General features: G+C 36.3%; 1 protein-coding gene across 1 annotated transcript in view; it reads right to left on the bottom strand.

Annotated features, from left to right (window-relative positions):
- Positions 1-1124: 1124 nt before the first annotated feature.
- Positions 1125-19489, bottom strand: part of TBX20 (T-box transcription factor 20) — a 51070-nt gene continuing 32705 nt past the window's right edge. Inside the window, exons 7-8 of the mRNA XM_027101314.1 lie at positions 3838-3950; positions 1125-1520 (exon numbers count right to left, since the gene is read on the bottom strand). Coding sequence (XP_026957115.1) covers positions 1180-1520; positions 3838-3950 — 454 coding nt within the window. The 3' untranslated portion in view covers positions 1125-1179. The remainder of the gene's footprint in view (positions 1521-3837; positions 3951-19489) is intronic.

Here is a 19489-nt window from a genome sequence, read left to right as displayed (position 1 = left end):
AGAAAAATGGTAGAATTACTGAATGTAATACAGTGAGAAAAAAGGGCCAATCAGATAGATGGACACATACCTATTCGTGACCAAAGGTTAAGTGGTGGCTATATGGGCATTTAGAATGGTCATTCATAAATCCTTGTCAGTCAGTGGCAGCAGCTAATCAAACAACAAAGCAGATTTACTGAAAATGAGAATTTGGCCTGGTGCATTTTAACATCCATAAAGTCTCCCAAAGCTGAAGTAAAAATGAAGGGAGCTTTGGTACCCACGGCAGAAAAATTCCTTTTAGAATAGGGCAACCATCTTTTTATTGTAGTGAAAGAAAGTCTCATGCGTCAAGGTGTAGAGACTTTAAAGTGTCCCTCAGTGAATAAATCAGCAGTGTATTTAGAATGCAGCCCAGAAAAATAAAACCTCAGTTTTATTCGTATATGGAAGATTTTTCCTACATAAATGGCAAGTAATTGCAAGAAAGAGAATTAGAAAGAAAGAAAAGACTGTGAAAAAGAACTTGTCAGGTACTGGCCCTTCAATATTACAGAAAGAACTTTGTGACGTCATTACCACCTATTCATCCACAAATTAGGATGCATTAGCATTATCTCAGCTCCTTCCCCAGCAAACTAACACAAAGAAAAACTAAACATGCTTAAGCTACAGCACTACAAATACTTCTCTATTGGCTCTCATTTCTATAGGGAGAAATGGACTTCAGTTAGTCATTATGCATTATGGTATGTTATATAGTATTGCCTCTTTGAAGATTCTTTTAACCTGTGGAAAGTAAAAAGAAAACCTATACATGTTGACTTTATACATTACTGCATTGACACAGCATTTTTAACCACTAGGAATAATGCATCTTAAGATTCATCTGCCTTGTATTATTACACTTTCTTGGTACATTGATATCCAATAGTTGCAGGACTTAGGCTGGCTAAGAACTTTACACTGATTCTCTCTCAAAGCCAAAAGATGTCCCCCACTACAGATGAATCCTGGTCCATGGTGCTTTCCCTTAGTGGTTGGTTTTATTGTGAGTCCAGCTCTCCTCTCTAATAGGTCCCATGTCTCCTGGAGAGCCCCGGCTCCAACACCCCACATCCCACCCACCCAACCCTGTCTTATATTTCCATACCCATTTGCACATTCTGGATCTAGATTCTCCTATTTTTAGAAGAGTCATACAAATGGCGTCATCACAGCAGAGGAATGGCGCAGTCCTTGGATAGCAGCATAGGGCCCCTGCTGAAAGTAGTGATGATACCGGGGCATGTGGAATGAGGGGAATGTTGGGCCACTCCCTTGCATGGAGCTGGCAATGGCCGATGGGGTTAGAGGCATCCCAAGTCGGCTATATGGTGGCAGAGAGCCCTGTATAGGGTGAGGAATGGGTGTCGCTATGGATGCTGTGCTGGTGCCAAGAGCAGTCAGGGACTGTGGGTGCTGAAATCCAGGAAAACTGGATGAAGATGATACCCAGGAACTGAGAGACAAATTATCAGATGTTGTAAAGGCTGATCCTGAAAGGAAAAAAAAAAGTCTCATTAGACTGGAAACTCTACTCCAGTGTGCAAATCAAGAATTACATTATCTGAACAAATACCGTATGCTAACACATATATATGGAATCTTAAAAAAAAAAAAGGTTCTGGAGAACCTAGGGACAGGACAGGAATAAAGACGCAGACGTAGAGAATGGACTTGAGGACACGGGGAGTGGGAAGGGTAAGCTGGGACGAAGTGAGAGAGTGGCATGGACATATATACACTACCAAATGTAAAATAGACAGCTAGTAGGAAGTAGCCGCATAGCACAGGGAGATCAGCTCATGCTTTGTGACCACCTAGAGAGGTGGGATAGGGAGGGTGGGAGGGAGACACAAGAGGGAGGAGATATGGGGATATATGTATATGTAAAGCTGATTCACTTTGTTATACAGCAGAAACTAACACAACATTGTAAAGCAATTATACTCCAATAAAGATGTTTAAAAAAAAAAAGAATTACATTATCTGTAAGGGTCAATTTTATTTTTAAAATTATGTAATAGATCTATAATTTAAAAGAGAGACAGGTCAATCATGAGGCATATCTAGCTTTCCACACAAGAATATATCATTTATACCATATATGGAAAAGAGAATTTACTGACTTAATAGATGGCCTGCATACTCCCTGAGAGTCGCCAAAACACTAGCAACCTGCCTGAAGGTAATGACCTGATTCCCTTTAAAAGACTTCCAAATAGCTGATATCCATCCTAACCTCTGTAGCATCCCTATAAGTAAGGCTGGACAGACAAGCCTCAACAAAGCTACCTGGTTTCCAAAGCCACTATGAAAACCCACAAGACTGTTTTTCTTTTTTTTTTCTTTAGCTTCTGTAACTCTTTTCTTTTGGAAATAATGAGAACATTTACTATGTTGATTACATTTAAGACAGATACACAAAATCCAAACACATTTTAATATGCCAGCTCTACTCAGCATAGCTGAGTTATGTGGAAACAAAAGCACTGTCAAAAATAAAGCATAAATACTTAGAAATTACTCTGAAAAGAAATGCATGATACTTATTTGAAATTTTTCACACGACTCTATTGAAATAGAGATGTAAGGAAAGATTTTAATAATTGGAGACACATGCCATATTTTTGGATGAAAAATAAAAATTTTTTAAAAGTCATTTATTCCCAAATTAATTTATTGGTTGAGTGTAAAGCCAGTGAAATGCCAATGTTTTTTCCCTCTTCAACTCGATTCTCAAAATTATCGGGACAAATAATGACAGAATTTAAAAATTTTTTAAATTATAACAAGGATAGATTTTCCCTACCAGATATAAAAATACGTTATCATGTTACAAAAACAAAATAATGCATTTATGAAAATAGCATAGTACTGAGCAAGATGAGAAGCCACATCAATAGAAAAGAACAAATTGTCACAATATAAAATAAAATATATATGTATACTGTATCATATATTTAGTATATAATAATATACTAAGTAATAATGGTAATATACATCATTACAAACTATCAGGAATGACAGCTTAGCGTCCATAATATTTTATTAGATATTTGACAAGTTGCAAGAGTAAGTTTTTCTTATATCACAGTATCCAGAAGTTTAAACAAAATTTGACACTGAATTTTCCAGTTGTATAATTACTAGTAGCTCATCTGGACTTAGCTATGAGGCATCATATGTTCTGACTGTTTATGCTATTCCATATCATGGACATAAAAATATGACAGAGGACTCTCCCCATGTGAACATCCCTGTGCCTGGGCACCCCCCTCTGGTTTCTTTTCTCTGGCCTCCCAGATGCAGAGGGCTCCTCTATGAACATCTGCAGCAAAGGAACTTTATAGTATTCCCCTACTCTCACCACCTGGGCCACCGTCTCTACGCAATGTGTTCACTAGGAGAATCTTCTTTTTAAAAGTGTTTTCCATTCTAGTCATTGATCCTAATAAGATATTCCTGATATAAGTAAAACAGATATATTCCCTGATTTTCAGATTGTCAAACTGAGGTTGAGAAAGACTAAGGGGCCACCCCCAAAGTCCAAATAGCTCTTTGGTAGTAGATCACAGACAAATAACTCCTGGGCTCTGACTCAGAGGCTCAATGTCCTTTTACTGGAAAACAAACTACAGGAAGGCTTTAGGCAGCATAATCACTTAAGATGCAAAGACAAAATAATGATCAGCCTCAGGCTGTCCCTTCCTGAAGAGGCTTCTGAAATACTCTGGGGCAGTCTCTTCCCTGAGGGCTAGGAGCCTCATCACCTCCCTGTCCAGCAGTTGCATAGCCCAGAAGCGGTCTTACCTCGATTTTGTGTTGTCTGAACCTCATCCCCCAGCACATCGTCTTCTCCTCCATAGGTACGGATGGGTGAGCGGGCATAGGAATGCTTTTGAATCAGGCTCTCCACACTTTCCCTAGATTAGAGAGTGACACATCCTGAGTAAACTAAAAAGCTAAGTACTCAGAGAAGAAGAGGAGTCTTAAAGATGATTTACCAGTCAGTAAAACCATTTTATCAGCCAAAAGACCACCACTTCAGTAAAGAATCCGCCTTCCAATGCAGGGGCTGCAGTTTCTATCCCTGGTCGGGGAACTAACTAAGATCCCACATTCCGCAGGGCAACTAAGCCCACATGCCACAACTACTGAGCTCACTCATGCGTCTCAACTAGAGAGCCCGCGTGCCGCAAACTACAGAGCCCATGCGCCACAACTAGAGAAGAGAAAACCCACAGGCCACACGTTTCTAGTGTTCTAGAAAACTAGAGAGAAGCCCGAGCACTATAACGAAGAGCCCGCACATCGCAATTAAGACCCGACACAGCCCAATAAATAAATAAATTAATTTTAAAAATATTTTAAAAAAATAGCACCACTTCAGGGAAAGATAACATTCAAAACATGTACGTTTATTTCATTGTAGATGCCTCAGAAACATGACCTCAGGCATATAAATACAAGAAACCTAACTGGACAGGATAAGGACAATTCCCTGAAATTCTACAAAATTAGGGTCAAAGGTGAACAAGGAGCTATAAAACCTGACCATAGGAATATGGAATTTAATGATGTGAAAAAATGACTGGTGAATTTACTACAAACAGCTGCAATCCTGTGACTTCATTAGCTAATGAATACAAAACAAATACTCACCTGATAACGAACTGCACTGATTGAACATCTGATAAAATACTGGCCCAAAGTTCAGAATATCATTAGTCATAAAAAAGACTCAATGTTCACTAATAAACCTAGTAAGTGCATAGAGTATATGACAATATGGGTAGTATGGATAATGGCCACTTTGAGATTCTTGTTGCTTTAAGACTGAAAATTATGGAAAACATATGAAGGACACATAAAGGGCCACTAGGGAATTTAAGCCCCCAAATAAATTGGTGCATTGTCTTTGTAGATGGTCTTTCTCTTGCAATATAGTCTAAAAACTAAAGAGTGTTGTTAACTTTAAAAACAAAAATTATTTTGGTATTTGCCAGTTCAACCTGCTGCCATTAAGAGAGAAAAACACCGGATAAGAGGTTTTTTTAAAAAATTAATTAATTAATTTTTTTGGCTGCATTGGGTCTTCGTTGCTGTGCACAGGCTTTCTCTGGTTGCGGTGAACAGGGGCTACTCTTTGTTGTGGTACATGGGCTTCTCATTGCGGCGGCTTCTCTTGTTGCGGAGCACAGGCTGTAGGCACACAGGCTTCAGTAGTTGTTGCATGTGGCCTTCAGTAGTTGTGGTACGTGGGCTCAGTAGTTGTGGCTCGCTGGCTCTAGAGCGCAGGCTCAGTAGTTGTGGCGCACAGGCTTAGTTGCTCCACGGCATGGGATCTTCCCAGACCAGGGCTTGAACCCGTGTCCCCTGCATTGGCAGGTGGATTCTTAACCACTGTGCCACCTGGGAAGCCCCCAGCTAGAGTTTAGCCAAATGATTTCTTTGCCAAAAATGGAAGTTGGTAACAGATTAGCTTATACAGTATACATCTCCAAGAATAGCTGTGGCCTAAAGACCAACACCAAATTAACCACCAAAGGACAAAAAAAGGATTTTTAAAAAGTGTGTTGAATAAAGGACAAACCGAACACCAAATTTCATCTTGAGAGGATAAGGAAAGCAAATAAAATGTCATAATAACTTTTCAAAATGTAATACTTGTCAACATTTCACAGAGATATACAGACTTTACCTGTGAAAAAATACTAATAGTGAATTTGGTGTTCTAGAAAGCTTGTATACTCATACAGATTAAAGCATTGTGTCATATAGCATGCAAATGAAGACTTAAAGGTATGCCTAAAAGAAAAATTAATTCTAACAACTATTCAAGTTATATCTTTACTCCTAAAAGGTTTTAAAATAAGCATACAGTACCACCTCATGTAGCCAAAATCACTGGGATCAGGCAAAATCCAGATCCAGTGGATTAACATGTAGGTGTTTAAAAAAATGAGGCCATTCCATATTTATTGATATGGAATGATCACCAAGACATATTAAGTGAAAAAAGTTAAGTACAGAACAGTGTATAAAGTTTGCTACCATTTGTGAATTTAAAACAAGAAATATGTATGTTTGTATATGCACAGTATTTCCAGAATGTTCCAATTTCCAGAACAGGAAGCTGCGTAGAATAGGTTGTCTCTGTAGTGTGGAACTAGGGACCTACTGGAGCAATGATTCCCAAATTTGTCCCAAATACACTTGAGTTACCTAAAGCTCTTAAAAAACAACAACTATATTGAGGTAAAATTAATATACAGTAAGTGGCATATATTTAAATTGTACAGTTTGATTGATTTGGGCTTACGTGACCAGTGACACCACCACCACAAGTGAGATAATAAATGTATGTAACACCTCCAGAAGTTTCCTCGTGCCCATCATGCTCCCTGGTCTCCACCCCAACATACTTTTCCAAGGAAAACACTAGTATGATTTCTGTTCCTACACATTAGTTTGTGTCTTCTAAAATTTTATAAAAATGAAATCATACCTTATGTGTATCTTTTTATCTGGCTCAATTACTTTGAGATTCACATATTAATAGTTCATTCTTTCTTATTCTGAGTAGCATTCTATTGTATGGACATACTATAGTCTACCTGTTTATCTGCTGATGGACATGTGCGTTGTTTCTAGTTTTTAACTGTTACACATGACGCTGCTGCATATATTAATATGTATTTTTAAATATACATGATTTCTGTTCTTTTGGGAAAATGCCTAGGAGTGGAATGGCTGGATCGTATGGTCGGTATATGTGTAATTTTTTAAGAAACTGCCAACCTATTTTCCAAAGCAGTTGTATCATTTATTTTAGTATTCCCACTCAGCAGTGTATGAGAGTTCCATTCCTCCACATTCTCACCAACACTTGGTGTGATCAGTCTTTTTAATTGTAGCTATTCTAATACACAGGTACTAGTATGTCATCATAGTTTTAATTTGTGTTTCCGTAATGACTAAGATGTTGCTCATCTTTTTATGTGCTTATTTGCTTCTATGTATCAACTGTGGTAAAACTGTTCAAATATTTTGTTCATTTTAAAAATTAGGTTGTTTCCTTATTATTGAGTTTTGAGATTTCAATATATATTCGGGATGCTTGTCCTTATAGGATGTATGACTTGCAAATATTTTCTCCCAGGCTGTGGCTTGTCTTTTCATCTTTAACAGTGTCTTTTAAACAGCAGAAGTTTTTAATTTTTATAAAGTCCAATTTATTGTTTGCAATTTTATGGATGCTTTTGCTATACTATCCCAGAATCTTTGCCTAAACCAAGACCATAAAAGTTTCTCTTGGGCTTCCCTGGTGGCGCAGTGGTTGGGAGTCTGCCTGCCGATGCAGGGGACACGGGTTCGTGCCCTGGTCTGGGAAGATCCCACATGCCACGGAGCGACTAGGCCCGTGAGCCATGGCCACTGAGCCTGTGCGTCCGGAGCCTGTGCTCCGCAACGGGAGAAGCCACAACAGTGAGAGGCCCGCGTACCGCAAAAAAAAAAAAAAATGTTTCTCTTAATTTTTTTTTCTAGAAGTACTTATAGTTTTAGGTTTCACATAATGATATATAATTTGCCTTGAGCTAATTTTGTATAAGCATGAGGTATGGATGGATGTTCGTTTTTTGCTTATTGATAGCCAACTATTCCAGCACTATTCGTTGAAGAGATGACCCCGTCTCCACTGAATTACCACTGCATCTTTGTCAAAAAAAACTTCTTCCTCTTTTTGCCTTCTTTTAGGTTATATTTTATAATTCCATTTCATCTCCTTTGTTGGTTTGTTTATTATTTATAACTTTTGGTTTTTTAGTGGTTGATTTAGTGTTCACAGTAAATATCTTTAACACGTCACAATCTGCTTGGCAAGTGATAGTTACCACTTTAAGTATAAGACTCACAATAACATTACTTTTATTTCTCTCTTCTAACCTTTGTACCGTTCTTGTCAGACATTTTACTTTTACAGAAACGCCACACTACACTGTTATTTTTTTGTCTAAACAGTGAATTATGTTTTAAAAGATTTGAATAATATGAAAAAAATCGATCTACTTATTCTTGTAGTTACCATTCCCACTGTCCTTCATTCCTTTGCGTAGATCTAGGTTGACATCTGATATAATTCTCCTTCTACCTGAAGGACTTCCTTTAACATATCTGTAGTGCAATTTTGTGTGTCTGAAAAAAGTCTTCATTTTGCTTTTTTTTTTTTTTTCTTTTTTGTAATACATGGGCCACTCCCTGTTGTGGCCTCTCCCGTTGCGGAGCACAGGCTCCAGATGCGCAGGCTCAGCGGCCATGGCTTACAGGCCCAGCCGCTCCGCGGCATGTGGGATCTTCCCAGACTGGGGCACGAACCCATGTCCCCTGCATCGGCAGGTGGACTCTCAACCACTGTGCCACCAGGGAAGCCCGCTTTTTTTTTTTTTTTTAACATTTTTGCTGGGTATAAATTTCTAGGTGAGCAGACTTTTTTCTTTCTGCACTTTTAGAAATGTTGCTCCACTGTCTCCTCATTTACTTTGTTTCTGACAAGAAATCTGCTGTCATCCTTATCTTATCTACTATGTCTTTAATTCCCTGGTTGCTTTCAATATTTTCTACACTGGTTTTGAGCAATTTGATTATGATGTGCCTTGGTGTTATTTCTTAATGCTTCTTGAGCTTCAGTTTGTTGGCCCTCTTTGGATTGTGTGTTTTTAGTTGTCATTAAATTTGGAAAATTTTTGAACATTATTTCTTCAAATATAGTTCTTCCTTCATCTCCCCATCCACCTTTGAGGGGCTCCAGTTCTCCAGTTACACATATATTAGACTATATTAGTTATATATATTAGACTATATTATATTAGACTATATTATATTATTATTAGACTATATTAGTTTCCCCACAACTCACTGATACTCTTCATTTTTTAAAATTTAAAAAAATTTCTCTTTGCTCTCTGTTTTATTTTGGATAGTTTCTATTGCTGTGTCTTAAAGTTCTCTAATTATTTCATCTGCAACATCTAATCTGCCATTAGTCCCATCCAGTGTATCTTTCATTTTATACATTATAGTTTTCATCTTTAGAATTTTGACAAGGTCCTAATATATAGCACAGGGAACTAGATTCAATATCCTGTGATAAACCATAATAGAATTTTGATTTGGATCACTTGGGCCTCTTCCGTGTCTCTACTTAATTTTTGGCTATTTGGAATACAGTTATAATAACTGTTTTAATGTCTTTGTCTGCTAATTGTAATATTTGTGTCAGTTCTGGGTTATTTTCAATTGGTTAATTTATGGGTTATATTTTTCTACTTTGCATTTCTGGTAATTTTTAATTGGATGTCAGACGTGAATTTTATCTTGGTGGTTGCTGGATATTTCTGTATTCTTATAAATATTCTTGAGCTTTGTTCTAGGATATAGTTAAGCTACTTGGAAATAAGTGATCGTTTGGGGTCTTGCTTTCAAGATACGTTAGGTAGGACTGGAATACTGTTTAGTCTAGGACTAATTTTGTTCTCACTATTAAAGCAAAACCCGTCTGAGTATTCTATCAAATGCCCTGCAAATTGCAAGATTTTCCAGTCCATCTAGTTAGAACAGGCGTTATTTTTATCGCTGTATGGACACTAGGTACTGTTGCCTCCAGTCTTTTCAGGTGCTCCCTTCCCCGCAACCTCTGGTAGTTTCCTCACACATGTGCTAGTCAGCTCCCAGCTGAACACTCAAGAGGGACCCCCCGGTAGGACTTTGGCGTTCTCTTCTCCTGTGGTCTGTCCTGTGGATTCTCACTGTTTGCTCTCATTGAACTCTCAGCTCTGAGTGCCCAACTCAGGGAGTCTGCCAGGCTCAGCCTATATTCTCTCTCCCTGTGCCATGGCCTAGATACTCTCTCAGACTATAAGCTGGGTCCATCATAGGGCTCACCTCATTTGTTTCCCATCTTTCAGGGATTACTGTCTTTTTTTGCCTTGTGTCCAGTATCATTTAAAAAAGCATTGTTTCATATATTTTGTGTGTTTCTTAGTTATTTAAGGCAAGAGGTTATATTTGGTCCTTGTTGCTTTACCTTTACCTGAAGCACAGTCTGTCCTGAGGCTCTTCTAAAAATTCCAAAACCAGGTCATACCCACAGATCAAGTAAATCGCAATCTATGGGGTGGGACACAGGCTTCAGTAATTGTAAAGCTCCCCAGGTGGTTCTAGTGGAGGAGAAGGTGTGTGATGGATACTTTTCTCCATATATGCCTCTGTACCATTTGAACTTTGGACATGTTTATTCAAAATTAATTACAAATCATAAACTATCATAAGAAATGGTAACCTACCAATGGACAAAAAGAGAAGAACTGCTGGTCTAACGCTGATACTTGGGGAACTTATAATGAATCGATAAAACTTGTCATTATCATGCTGATTTTTATATCAATATAGTAAATGCATTGGAGACAATGTGGTATATTGGAAATTTCATGGGCTTTAAAGTCACTCATCAAATGGATGAATGGATAGATGAGTATATGGACCACCTAAAACCATTTTCACATTCTAGTTTTGTTACTTCCTTAACCTCTCTTCATCTGTAAATTGGGAAGTCATTCATTCATCCCCCCCAAAATTATTTAGCACCTTTTATGAACAAGGCACTATTCTAGGAATTATGGAGACAGCAGTAAGCAAAACGTAAAAATCCCTGCCTAATGGGAGAGAGGGCTGGGGGAGAAGGAGAAGATGATAAGAAAAATATGTAGAAAAATGTGTAGCATATTAGATGATGATGATAGTGCTATGGAAAAATAAAAGTAAAGCAAATAATAGTGATAAGAACCATAACTATGAGAATTAAATGAGGTAAGGCATTTGAATTGCTCAAAAGTGGCACATAGGAGGTACGCAGTAAATATTAGTGCCCTATAAAAGTATATCTAAAGCAGGTAAAAATTCTATTCTTTTAGATTATATTTTTTTCCAGTTTATTTCACCCATATGAATAATCCTAATTCAGAATAACGTGATCCAAACAGGAGGATTTTTCTCAGTGATTGAATGTAAAAGTCAGCAGAAAACTTGAAAAGTATGTTATTTGCAGTTCTATTATAAAATTATACCTATCATAAAATATAACATTAAGCTTTAATGAGTCCATATCACCTGTTTAAAACTGTAAGCTATTTTTAAAGATCCCGTGAACTTGTTGAATCCCTTGAGTTGGACTTGTTGACATGAAAATATTTTATCATTTACTAAGAGGCACCAGTAAATGAAGAAATTAACAGAAAGGGTAACTTGGCATAACATGGACCCTAACTAATCAATTTGCTAACTGCCATATATTTTAAGTTTTATATGCCCACACTCTGGTAATGTTGGACCCCTGTAGCCTTAACAGCTGAGTCACTTACTCAAGGACTTAATTCACTGTAATATTAGAGCATGACTGTCTTTTTGGGTAACTTGGGTCATTAAGAAAAACGTCAATTGAGATGAGTAACCTTTAATAAAATGACAACTATTACATACATTCAAGCTGATGTCCTTTTAGTCTAAGCCATGTGTCATACTGTTAATATTTAAAATGAACTTAGAAAAGAATTAGGTGGTTATTTTCACATGAGGAAAGAACTTGTTTCAGATACCCTAGAAAATATTTTCTCTTTGTAAAGTCATAAAGGAGTGACCATCAATGAGCTGAAATTATGGATGGTGTATTTCTAAGGTGTATTCTGTTGCCCATCCTAGGCACATAGACTGCTCTATCCAAGCATTTGAGTTCAAAAGCAGAGTGTAGTATCTGCCGCTCTAAAAATGCCCTTATATAAAATCATTTAAACATTTTTCACATATACACAAGATCAATTGTTTAAGTAACACAATGAATCACTGCCTTGTGAAATATTTTGCTTTTCTATACAAAGTACATTATATTTATTTTGTCCTTGGAAGATCACTGGTATCATTACTTATTCTTGTCTCTAAGAGGGAGAAAAAAGGGATTTATTGAAGTGATTTATTTTTGTCAGGCCTGGAAGGGAACTGAAAGCAATGGCAGTTCTTATATAAAGGATGGCATAATTAAATTATTGCCTTTTAAGTGATTGAAAACAGTGGTGCAAATCAGGGCCGTCTCTTCGAAGATGTTATGAAGAATAGACAGCTCATGTTGTTTACTTTATGTCTAATCCCTGTTTCCAGCAGAATGAAAAGTGCAAAGAATTTATTTAGCCTGGAAGACTACTGTGAGGATTTCTGGAATACTGTGCTCTGAAAAATAAGGGATGACTCACCTAATGGGTTAAGTGACTTATGTATTACAAGCTAGGACAGTACCTTGTAATGCTCAGTTCTGTTATATCCCAAAGTAAGAGACAATAGTTACTTTGGATTTTAATAGATAAGTAAAATGGGTACCATTATTGAAGGTTGGCCTTTCTAATATCTAACACTAAATTATTTTTCTAGGCAAAAAGCATACATCATTAGGTATCTTTAAGAGATCTCTTCTGACTAATGTGTAACCATCAATTCCAAGACTAATATACATGTAAGAGACACAATCATAGCCAGAAGGTGGGCAAAATACAGGGTAGCTGCAATGATTATGTTGATTCTGCAAAAATGTTCAGAACTATTGGAAGTCATCTGAACTATCTGTTGAAACTCTAGATAAGCAAAACCAACATACTCTATCAGTATTGAACTGATTACCCTTCCTCTATCTCTGAAACTAGAGTACAAATTTCTTAATGATCAAAAAGCAAAACCTTCCCTTTTCCTTCACATTCTCCTTTGCACCATTGCTTTACCCAATATATTCCTCGTTAAATGCACTTACTAGATGGATGGCAATCATGTGTTTGCATGACCACCGTTACCACTACACTGTTGGCCTTTGAACGAGGGAGAGAACAATGCTTTCTTTATCTAGGCAGTGGTTCTCAAACTTTAGTGTATTATAGACTGAGTGTTTGTGTCCCCCAAATTCATGTTGAAATCTTAATCTCCAGTGTGATGATTTTAGGATGTGAGGCCTTTGGTAGACCATTAGGTTTTAAGTGTGGAGCCCTCATAAATGGGATTAGTACCCTTATAAGAGAAAGGAGAGCTTGCTTTAGCTTTCTGTTCTTCAGCCATGTGAGGACACAGTGAGAAGATAGCTATCTGTGAACCACAGGCAGGTCCTCACCAAAAACTGAATCTGCCAGCACCTTGATCTTAGACTCACCAGCTTCCAAAACTGAGAAATAAATGTCTGTTGTTTAAGCTACTCACAGTCTATGGCATTTTTGTTATAGCAGCCCAACAGACTAAGACAGTGTTCATCAGAATTACCTGGAGGGCTGGTCAAAACGCAGATTTTTGGATCCCACCCTAGAGTTTCTAATTTAGTAAGTCTGAAGTATGGCTCAAGAATATTATTTCTAGCGTGTTTCCAGGTAACGCTGATGCTACTGACCTGGAGGCCACACTCGGAGAACCGCTGCCCTAGTGTAGTGGTTACTGGAACCTGCTTAGCTCGAATCCTAGCCCTGCCACTTGACAGTTGTGTGCCTTTGGTCAAATTACTTCACTACTCTGTCTTAGTTTTCTCATCTGCAAGATGAGGGATATTAATATGACCTAGCTTTTAGGGTTATTATTAAGATTTAATGAGTTAAATATATAGAGAGAGTTTATGTTTGTACTTGGCATATAATAAGTGCTCAATAAATGTTTATAGGTAACAAAATTAAATCACTGTTATTATTGAGTATCAAAATCGTGTGTTCCTAAAGCTGGTTACATAATCATAATCATTTTAGATGAAATTGAGACTTCCAGTCGCTATAACTTGCTATGCTTCATTTAAACCATCCTACAATATACATGTCAGAGAGAAAATTAAATAAAAAGTAAATATTATTTCAATTTACATTCTAACTTTCTCTCTTTCTAAATACAGACCCGGTAAAAAGCTGCATTCAGGGAGAAAATGACAGATCCATTAAAATCAAATCTAATTTACAGGAAACAAAATATTTAAAGTTGTCCGTGCTCATGAGTTTGCTCATGTCTACATCATATTTTACTAGTAGGCCTTTGTAAACAACTCCTTGTCACAATATTTTTCTAAAGATTTATGCAGATAATGTTATAAATTACTGGAAGACAATATATCAATATTTGTTGCTTCCACAAAGTACTTAATAAATGAAAACTTTAGATAATACAATTGGAGTTGTATTATAAATCATTAATTTTAATTTGAGAACAGAAATATATTATGCAATACATTTTGGAAAAACAAAATAATCTTTTTAAAAGCTTTTAGATTTTAGCTTATTTTTATTTATGTGACTTAATCCTACTAATTTTTCTTTTCAATAGTAATACACATTTCTGGTTTTATATCATTATTAGCAACTTAAATAAGTAAACTGTACCACTGTGGAAAAAAAAAAAACTAGTTTCTTAAGTCTAACTGTTGTGACTAGAACAAAGGTCTCATGCAAAGTACAGATTATTCAGCCTCTAAAAATAAACTTTAGTAAATTGTGAGGCAGGGAACAAATATCCTTTAGACACAGATAGAAAGAAAGACACAAGCAAGAAAAAAAGGAGGACAACTTATGACCATAAGTCAGTTGTGAATAACTCTGCTGCTCTATCAAACCCGCTGATTTGTTTGAGACTGTTTTGTAATATAAATGTTTCCTCTTAGAAGCTGTGAATAAATGAGTAACGTTTTAAATGCAGGAACATAGCTTGCTAGTTAAAAGAATTTTGTGGTAACTACTTACATAATTTGAAAAGAAAAATTTAGTTCTGTTGAAAGTCATCCCTTCCTTTCTGTGGTTGTTGTTACCAGACTATCTTAATTTATTAAATTAATAGATTGTATTTAAAAGCAGACTTTAATCTGGTTACCAAACAAAATAACTTCCATTTTATGCATACAGTCTCTTATACTAACTCTGCCTTCATTGGAGATGATAAAAAGATGTTTCTTTACTAAGAAGCTGTGCGATCAGATTCCTTATCTGTGTCTGGGCTTTGCTTTCTCCTATAAAATGAGGGTGTGGTAGGGAAATGGTGGGCTGGATTAGATGATCTCTAAGATCCATTATGGCTCTAACAATTTATGAGTCTATAAATATATAAACAGAAGTAAAAATTAAAAAGAGTCATTTTGAAAAAGTCCAGTACTAGTTGCAAAGAACCCTGAGTTCTAACCCCAAATCTTCTACTAACTAATTGTGTGATCTGGCAGATCACTCTCTGGGCCCTACTTGCCTCACTGGTATAATGACAAAACTGGTTGGCTCCCCAAATCACTCCAGCCTTAAAATAAATGAAGCAGAGACCATTGTTACTAGCTTTTGCCATTTGATTTCTTTAGTATTTTTACTTTCGAATAGCCTGCCTCTCACTGGTGGTGGCTGCCTTTAACATCCAGGGTTTTTTGTTTTTTTTTTAGCTGACTTCATTGAAATTATGTTTCACTTTTACTTTATTACAGACACTGCATAATCTACTTTATAAGAGTCTCCATAATACTCAAGTATAGTTGTATTTATGAAAGATTAAGGGAATTAGCAAACTAAGTTATGAGCCATAACCATTTCACTATTCACTAGGCTGTAGTTTAATCCATTTATTTTCTCAGGCAATACAATGCTCCCCCCCATATATATATATATATATATATATATATATATATATATATATATATTCTTCTGCTTTGCATAAATCAGTTATACTGGTTTTCTTCTAAAGATAGAATATAAGGAGTGATATGTGAACTTATGTTGTCGGCTATTTGGGTAACAACTATTAGGTTGGACTAATCAGTTCATGACACGCATGACTTCTTCAGGAGCCCTGAATGTCAGAATTTTCTTTTTCCCAAAGCTAGCCAGAATGCTTAGAAGAAAGCCCAGATACCAGCAGCAGGTATCCTAAATAGGGGAAGGTGAAGATGAGGAGGAGAGATGAACTAAGTACACAAAAGTATACTGCAGAAAGTCTTATTCTGGACCACATTTTAAGGAAAAAAGTGACTAATATGTTCAGAATTCAAAGGTAGAGGAGGATTTTTTAAAGAAATGGCTCTACTATAGGACATCTGGAGAGAGCACTGAGCAGGACTTCCATTCAGCTTCCCACTGAGTCCACCAAAATGATGCAAGTGCCAGCTGTCTGGATGGGACCCATGATGTAGAGAAGGAAAATCCACATAATCCTTACATTTCATTTCACCATGATTTTCCACTTCTCTGCCTCTAAGGTCATCAGCAGAGCTTCTGACAATTTAAAATTTATTCCGTTGGCAAGCTCACTAGAAGTTAGTGTAGGGAGGGTCTTGGATTGTACTCCAAGGACTCCTCATTCTAAGAAAGCATGAGGTACAAGAGGAACAAATGCATAATGTTTCAGAAGACTGATGCCACCTTTCTGTCCCTTCACATCATCTATGAGTGAAAGAAATAAGAAGGCAACATGTCCAGATAATCCTCTGGGAACTGGGCATCCCCTTCTGCCCTTTGATCAAGGACAATAAGAACAAAGGAAAAAGAATGAAATCTTTTGATCATTCCAGAAAAAAGGCTGTCACTTATATGGGAAAGAATATTAGACTGTCATCAGAGTTTGACAGCCATAGTTTATTCCAGGAGACACTGAAGTAACAACATATCTAAAATATGGCAGGAAAGAAAATGTGATGGAAGGATTGTGTATACCAAGTCCAACTGACTTTCACAAATGGAGGCCACAGACTGTCATGTTCATGCAAAAGACAAGGAATTTTGGTCCCACTATAGCCTTTCTTGAGGAACCAAGTAGAAAATGAACTCCAGACAACCAAAACACTGGAGAGATACTGACATAAGATGCATCAGGGACATTAAATATATATTTACTTATAGAACTAAGACTAAACCATGGTTATCAGAAAGGATACAGTATTCTCCGACAAGGTAGATGAGATACAGTTCTCAAAAATGGGGGGGAGAATGGGGAAAGAACATGGTAAGTAGAATAAAGTTGTTGATTATATATGTTTATTAACTGGGATTAAAAGGATGTTACTTCAAATCAGATGCTGAAAAAGAGGGAAAGTAGGGGGGAAGAAAAAAGAAGTTACTAGTTAATTTCAATATTGCTTCTAGGAGGGGACTTAAAAGAAAATTAGAGGGAGAGTAGGAGTTCTTAACAGATATTAGTGTAAAGGAAAACAGAACAAGAGTATGAATCTTGCTAGTTACCAAAAAAAAGTATTAAAAAAAAGGTTGCTAATAAAATAGACCACATAGTAAAAGATTATTTATATAAAATACTTGTATATCTATTTAAATATAACAAAACAATATGCCACAACTGAGCCCAAACATATTACTATATACATTACATGTATATTATATACTTACATAGTACAGATATATATATATGTAATAAAATACTAATGTACATTGTGACATAAAAAACAAGGTGAAAATGTATAGAGTGTTAAAATTTAAGAAAAAGAAGCATATATAAACATGTATCTGCTTATATTAAAAAACATAATATATTATATTAAAAAACAAGGATAAACAATGCTTTTTCTTTTTTTTTAATGGTTACAGATAGGAGAGGGAAGAAATAGGATGGAGGAGATATAGAATTTTGACTGTCTTTGAATAAGTCATGTTCTGTAGATTTGTCTTGAAACCATGTAAATCATGTATTAAATAACCATATAAGAAAATTATACTTTTTTAAATTCCAAAAAATAAAAAATACAATAAAACAAATGAACCTAAATGTGTATCATTAGGTTAGTGGTATGAACAAAAAACAAAACAAAACTTAAAAAAAAAACACAACACTGTAGTATCAACAGAATCTACAACAAGGACAAAAAGAACCACAGAAAGATTTTTAACTATTTTTAGTTGGCACATTGTTGGAGATATGCTGACATACATATTCTGAGATTGCTGTGCTTCTCTATGCTGTGAGATAAAGCAAAAAAGGAGCAATGACAGAATATTCTGTCATTCCTGGTGTTACTGAGAACTAGAGGCTCAGCATGAGAGAAAAGAAGTACAGATAAAAGGTCAGAGAGGTTAAGTAAAAACTTTATCATCCTGAATTGAAATAGAAAGTATCAGTATGAACTTAAGTAGGATTTTACCTTTAAAGTACATGTGGGTGTGCACACACATATCCTTCAAACTGAGGACAGAGACTATCTCTGGGGAGGGGGATTCTGAGAAGTGGAGGCTCACATTTGACTTATTTAAAGTTTGAGTACTGGATTCTTACACATTTTAAATATCATATTTTTCCATTTTAAAATGCAAATTTGGGAAATATTAGTAAAAGTGTTTTAATTCTTTAACAATAAACTGGATGATGTTTTCGGAGTCTTTCTAACACCAGCTTTCCCAAATACCTTTTATACTGTTCTCTAAAGGCCCTGAAAGTTTTCTCTGAAAGAGGGAAAAAAATGACAACCTAGTTTTCAGTTATTTATTATAGTTGAGGCACAAGATTAGACGATGGATAAAAATAACATAGATAATTGAAATTTACAGAGAATCTTAAGTATGCATCTCTGAAGTTATTACTCTGTCATCCTACTCTGTCATCTTCTGGCTTGAACTACAGGTGCTAAAATGACCCTAAGGCATGTCTCAAAAACTACCATTGTAAAGATAGGGAGGATAAGGTGTTGGCAGAGATCAGATCTCACCAGCTTTGTCAATTAGCATCACCATATGGGCCTCAAAATGAAATTCTGAGTTTCTTCATTTTAAATACCATCCTAAGGAGGTAAAATTTCTGGGTAGAAGTTTTCCTTGCTGCCAACATTTCCACAGCCCCTTAAAGCTCTAAGCCTGTGATCAGCAAACTTACTCTGTAAAGGCCTGGTAGAAAATAGTTTAAGCTTTGCAGGCCTTAGGATCTCTGTCAGATATACTCAGCTCTGTCACTGTAGCATGAAAGCAGCCACATACAATACATAAATTGAAAAATGTGACTGTCCTGCAATAAAACTTTATAGACAATATATTTTAATTTTATATTATTTTTGCATGTCACAAAATGTTATTTTTATAACTTCTTCAACCATTTAAAATGTAAAGACCATTCTTAGCTTGTGGGCTATACCAAACAGGTGGCAGACAGCAGGGTTTGCCAACCCCTGCTCCAAGCTATTTGCCTGATTAGAGATGGGCCCCACTCACCCCACACTGCTCTTTATGAAAACCTTACTGCCTCAGAAATTCCAGAAGCCAGCTTAGAGCTGTGTTAGAACCAACACTGCTTGCTTTCTAGCACCAGAAGTCATTATTTAAGACCTAGGAATTATCCATAAACTGAACCTCTTTAGCAAACCTGCCAAAATACTTGCTGCTCCATGGCTTGATGCAGGTAAAACTATAAATTTCCAGAATAGCAGATTTGCAACTTTGTTTCCTGA

This window comes from Aethalodelphis obliquidens, unplaced genomic scaffold, assembly GCF_003676395.1.
Source record: "Aethalodelphis obliquidens isolate GAN/ISIS:26980383/991018 unplaced genomic scaffold, ASM367639v1 scaffold5, whole genome shotgun sequence".
In the NCBI taxonomy this organism is placed as follows: Eukaryota; Metazoa; Chordata; class Mammalia; order Artiodactyla; family Delphinidae; genus Aethalodelphis; species Aethalodelphis obliquidens.
Note: the sequence above shows the minus strand (reverse complement) of the source record. Positions and strands in the feature narration are given on the sequence as shown.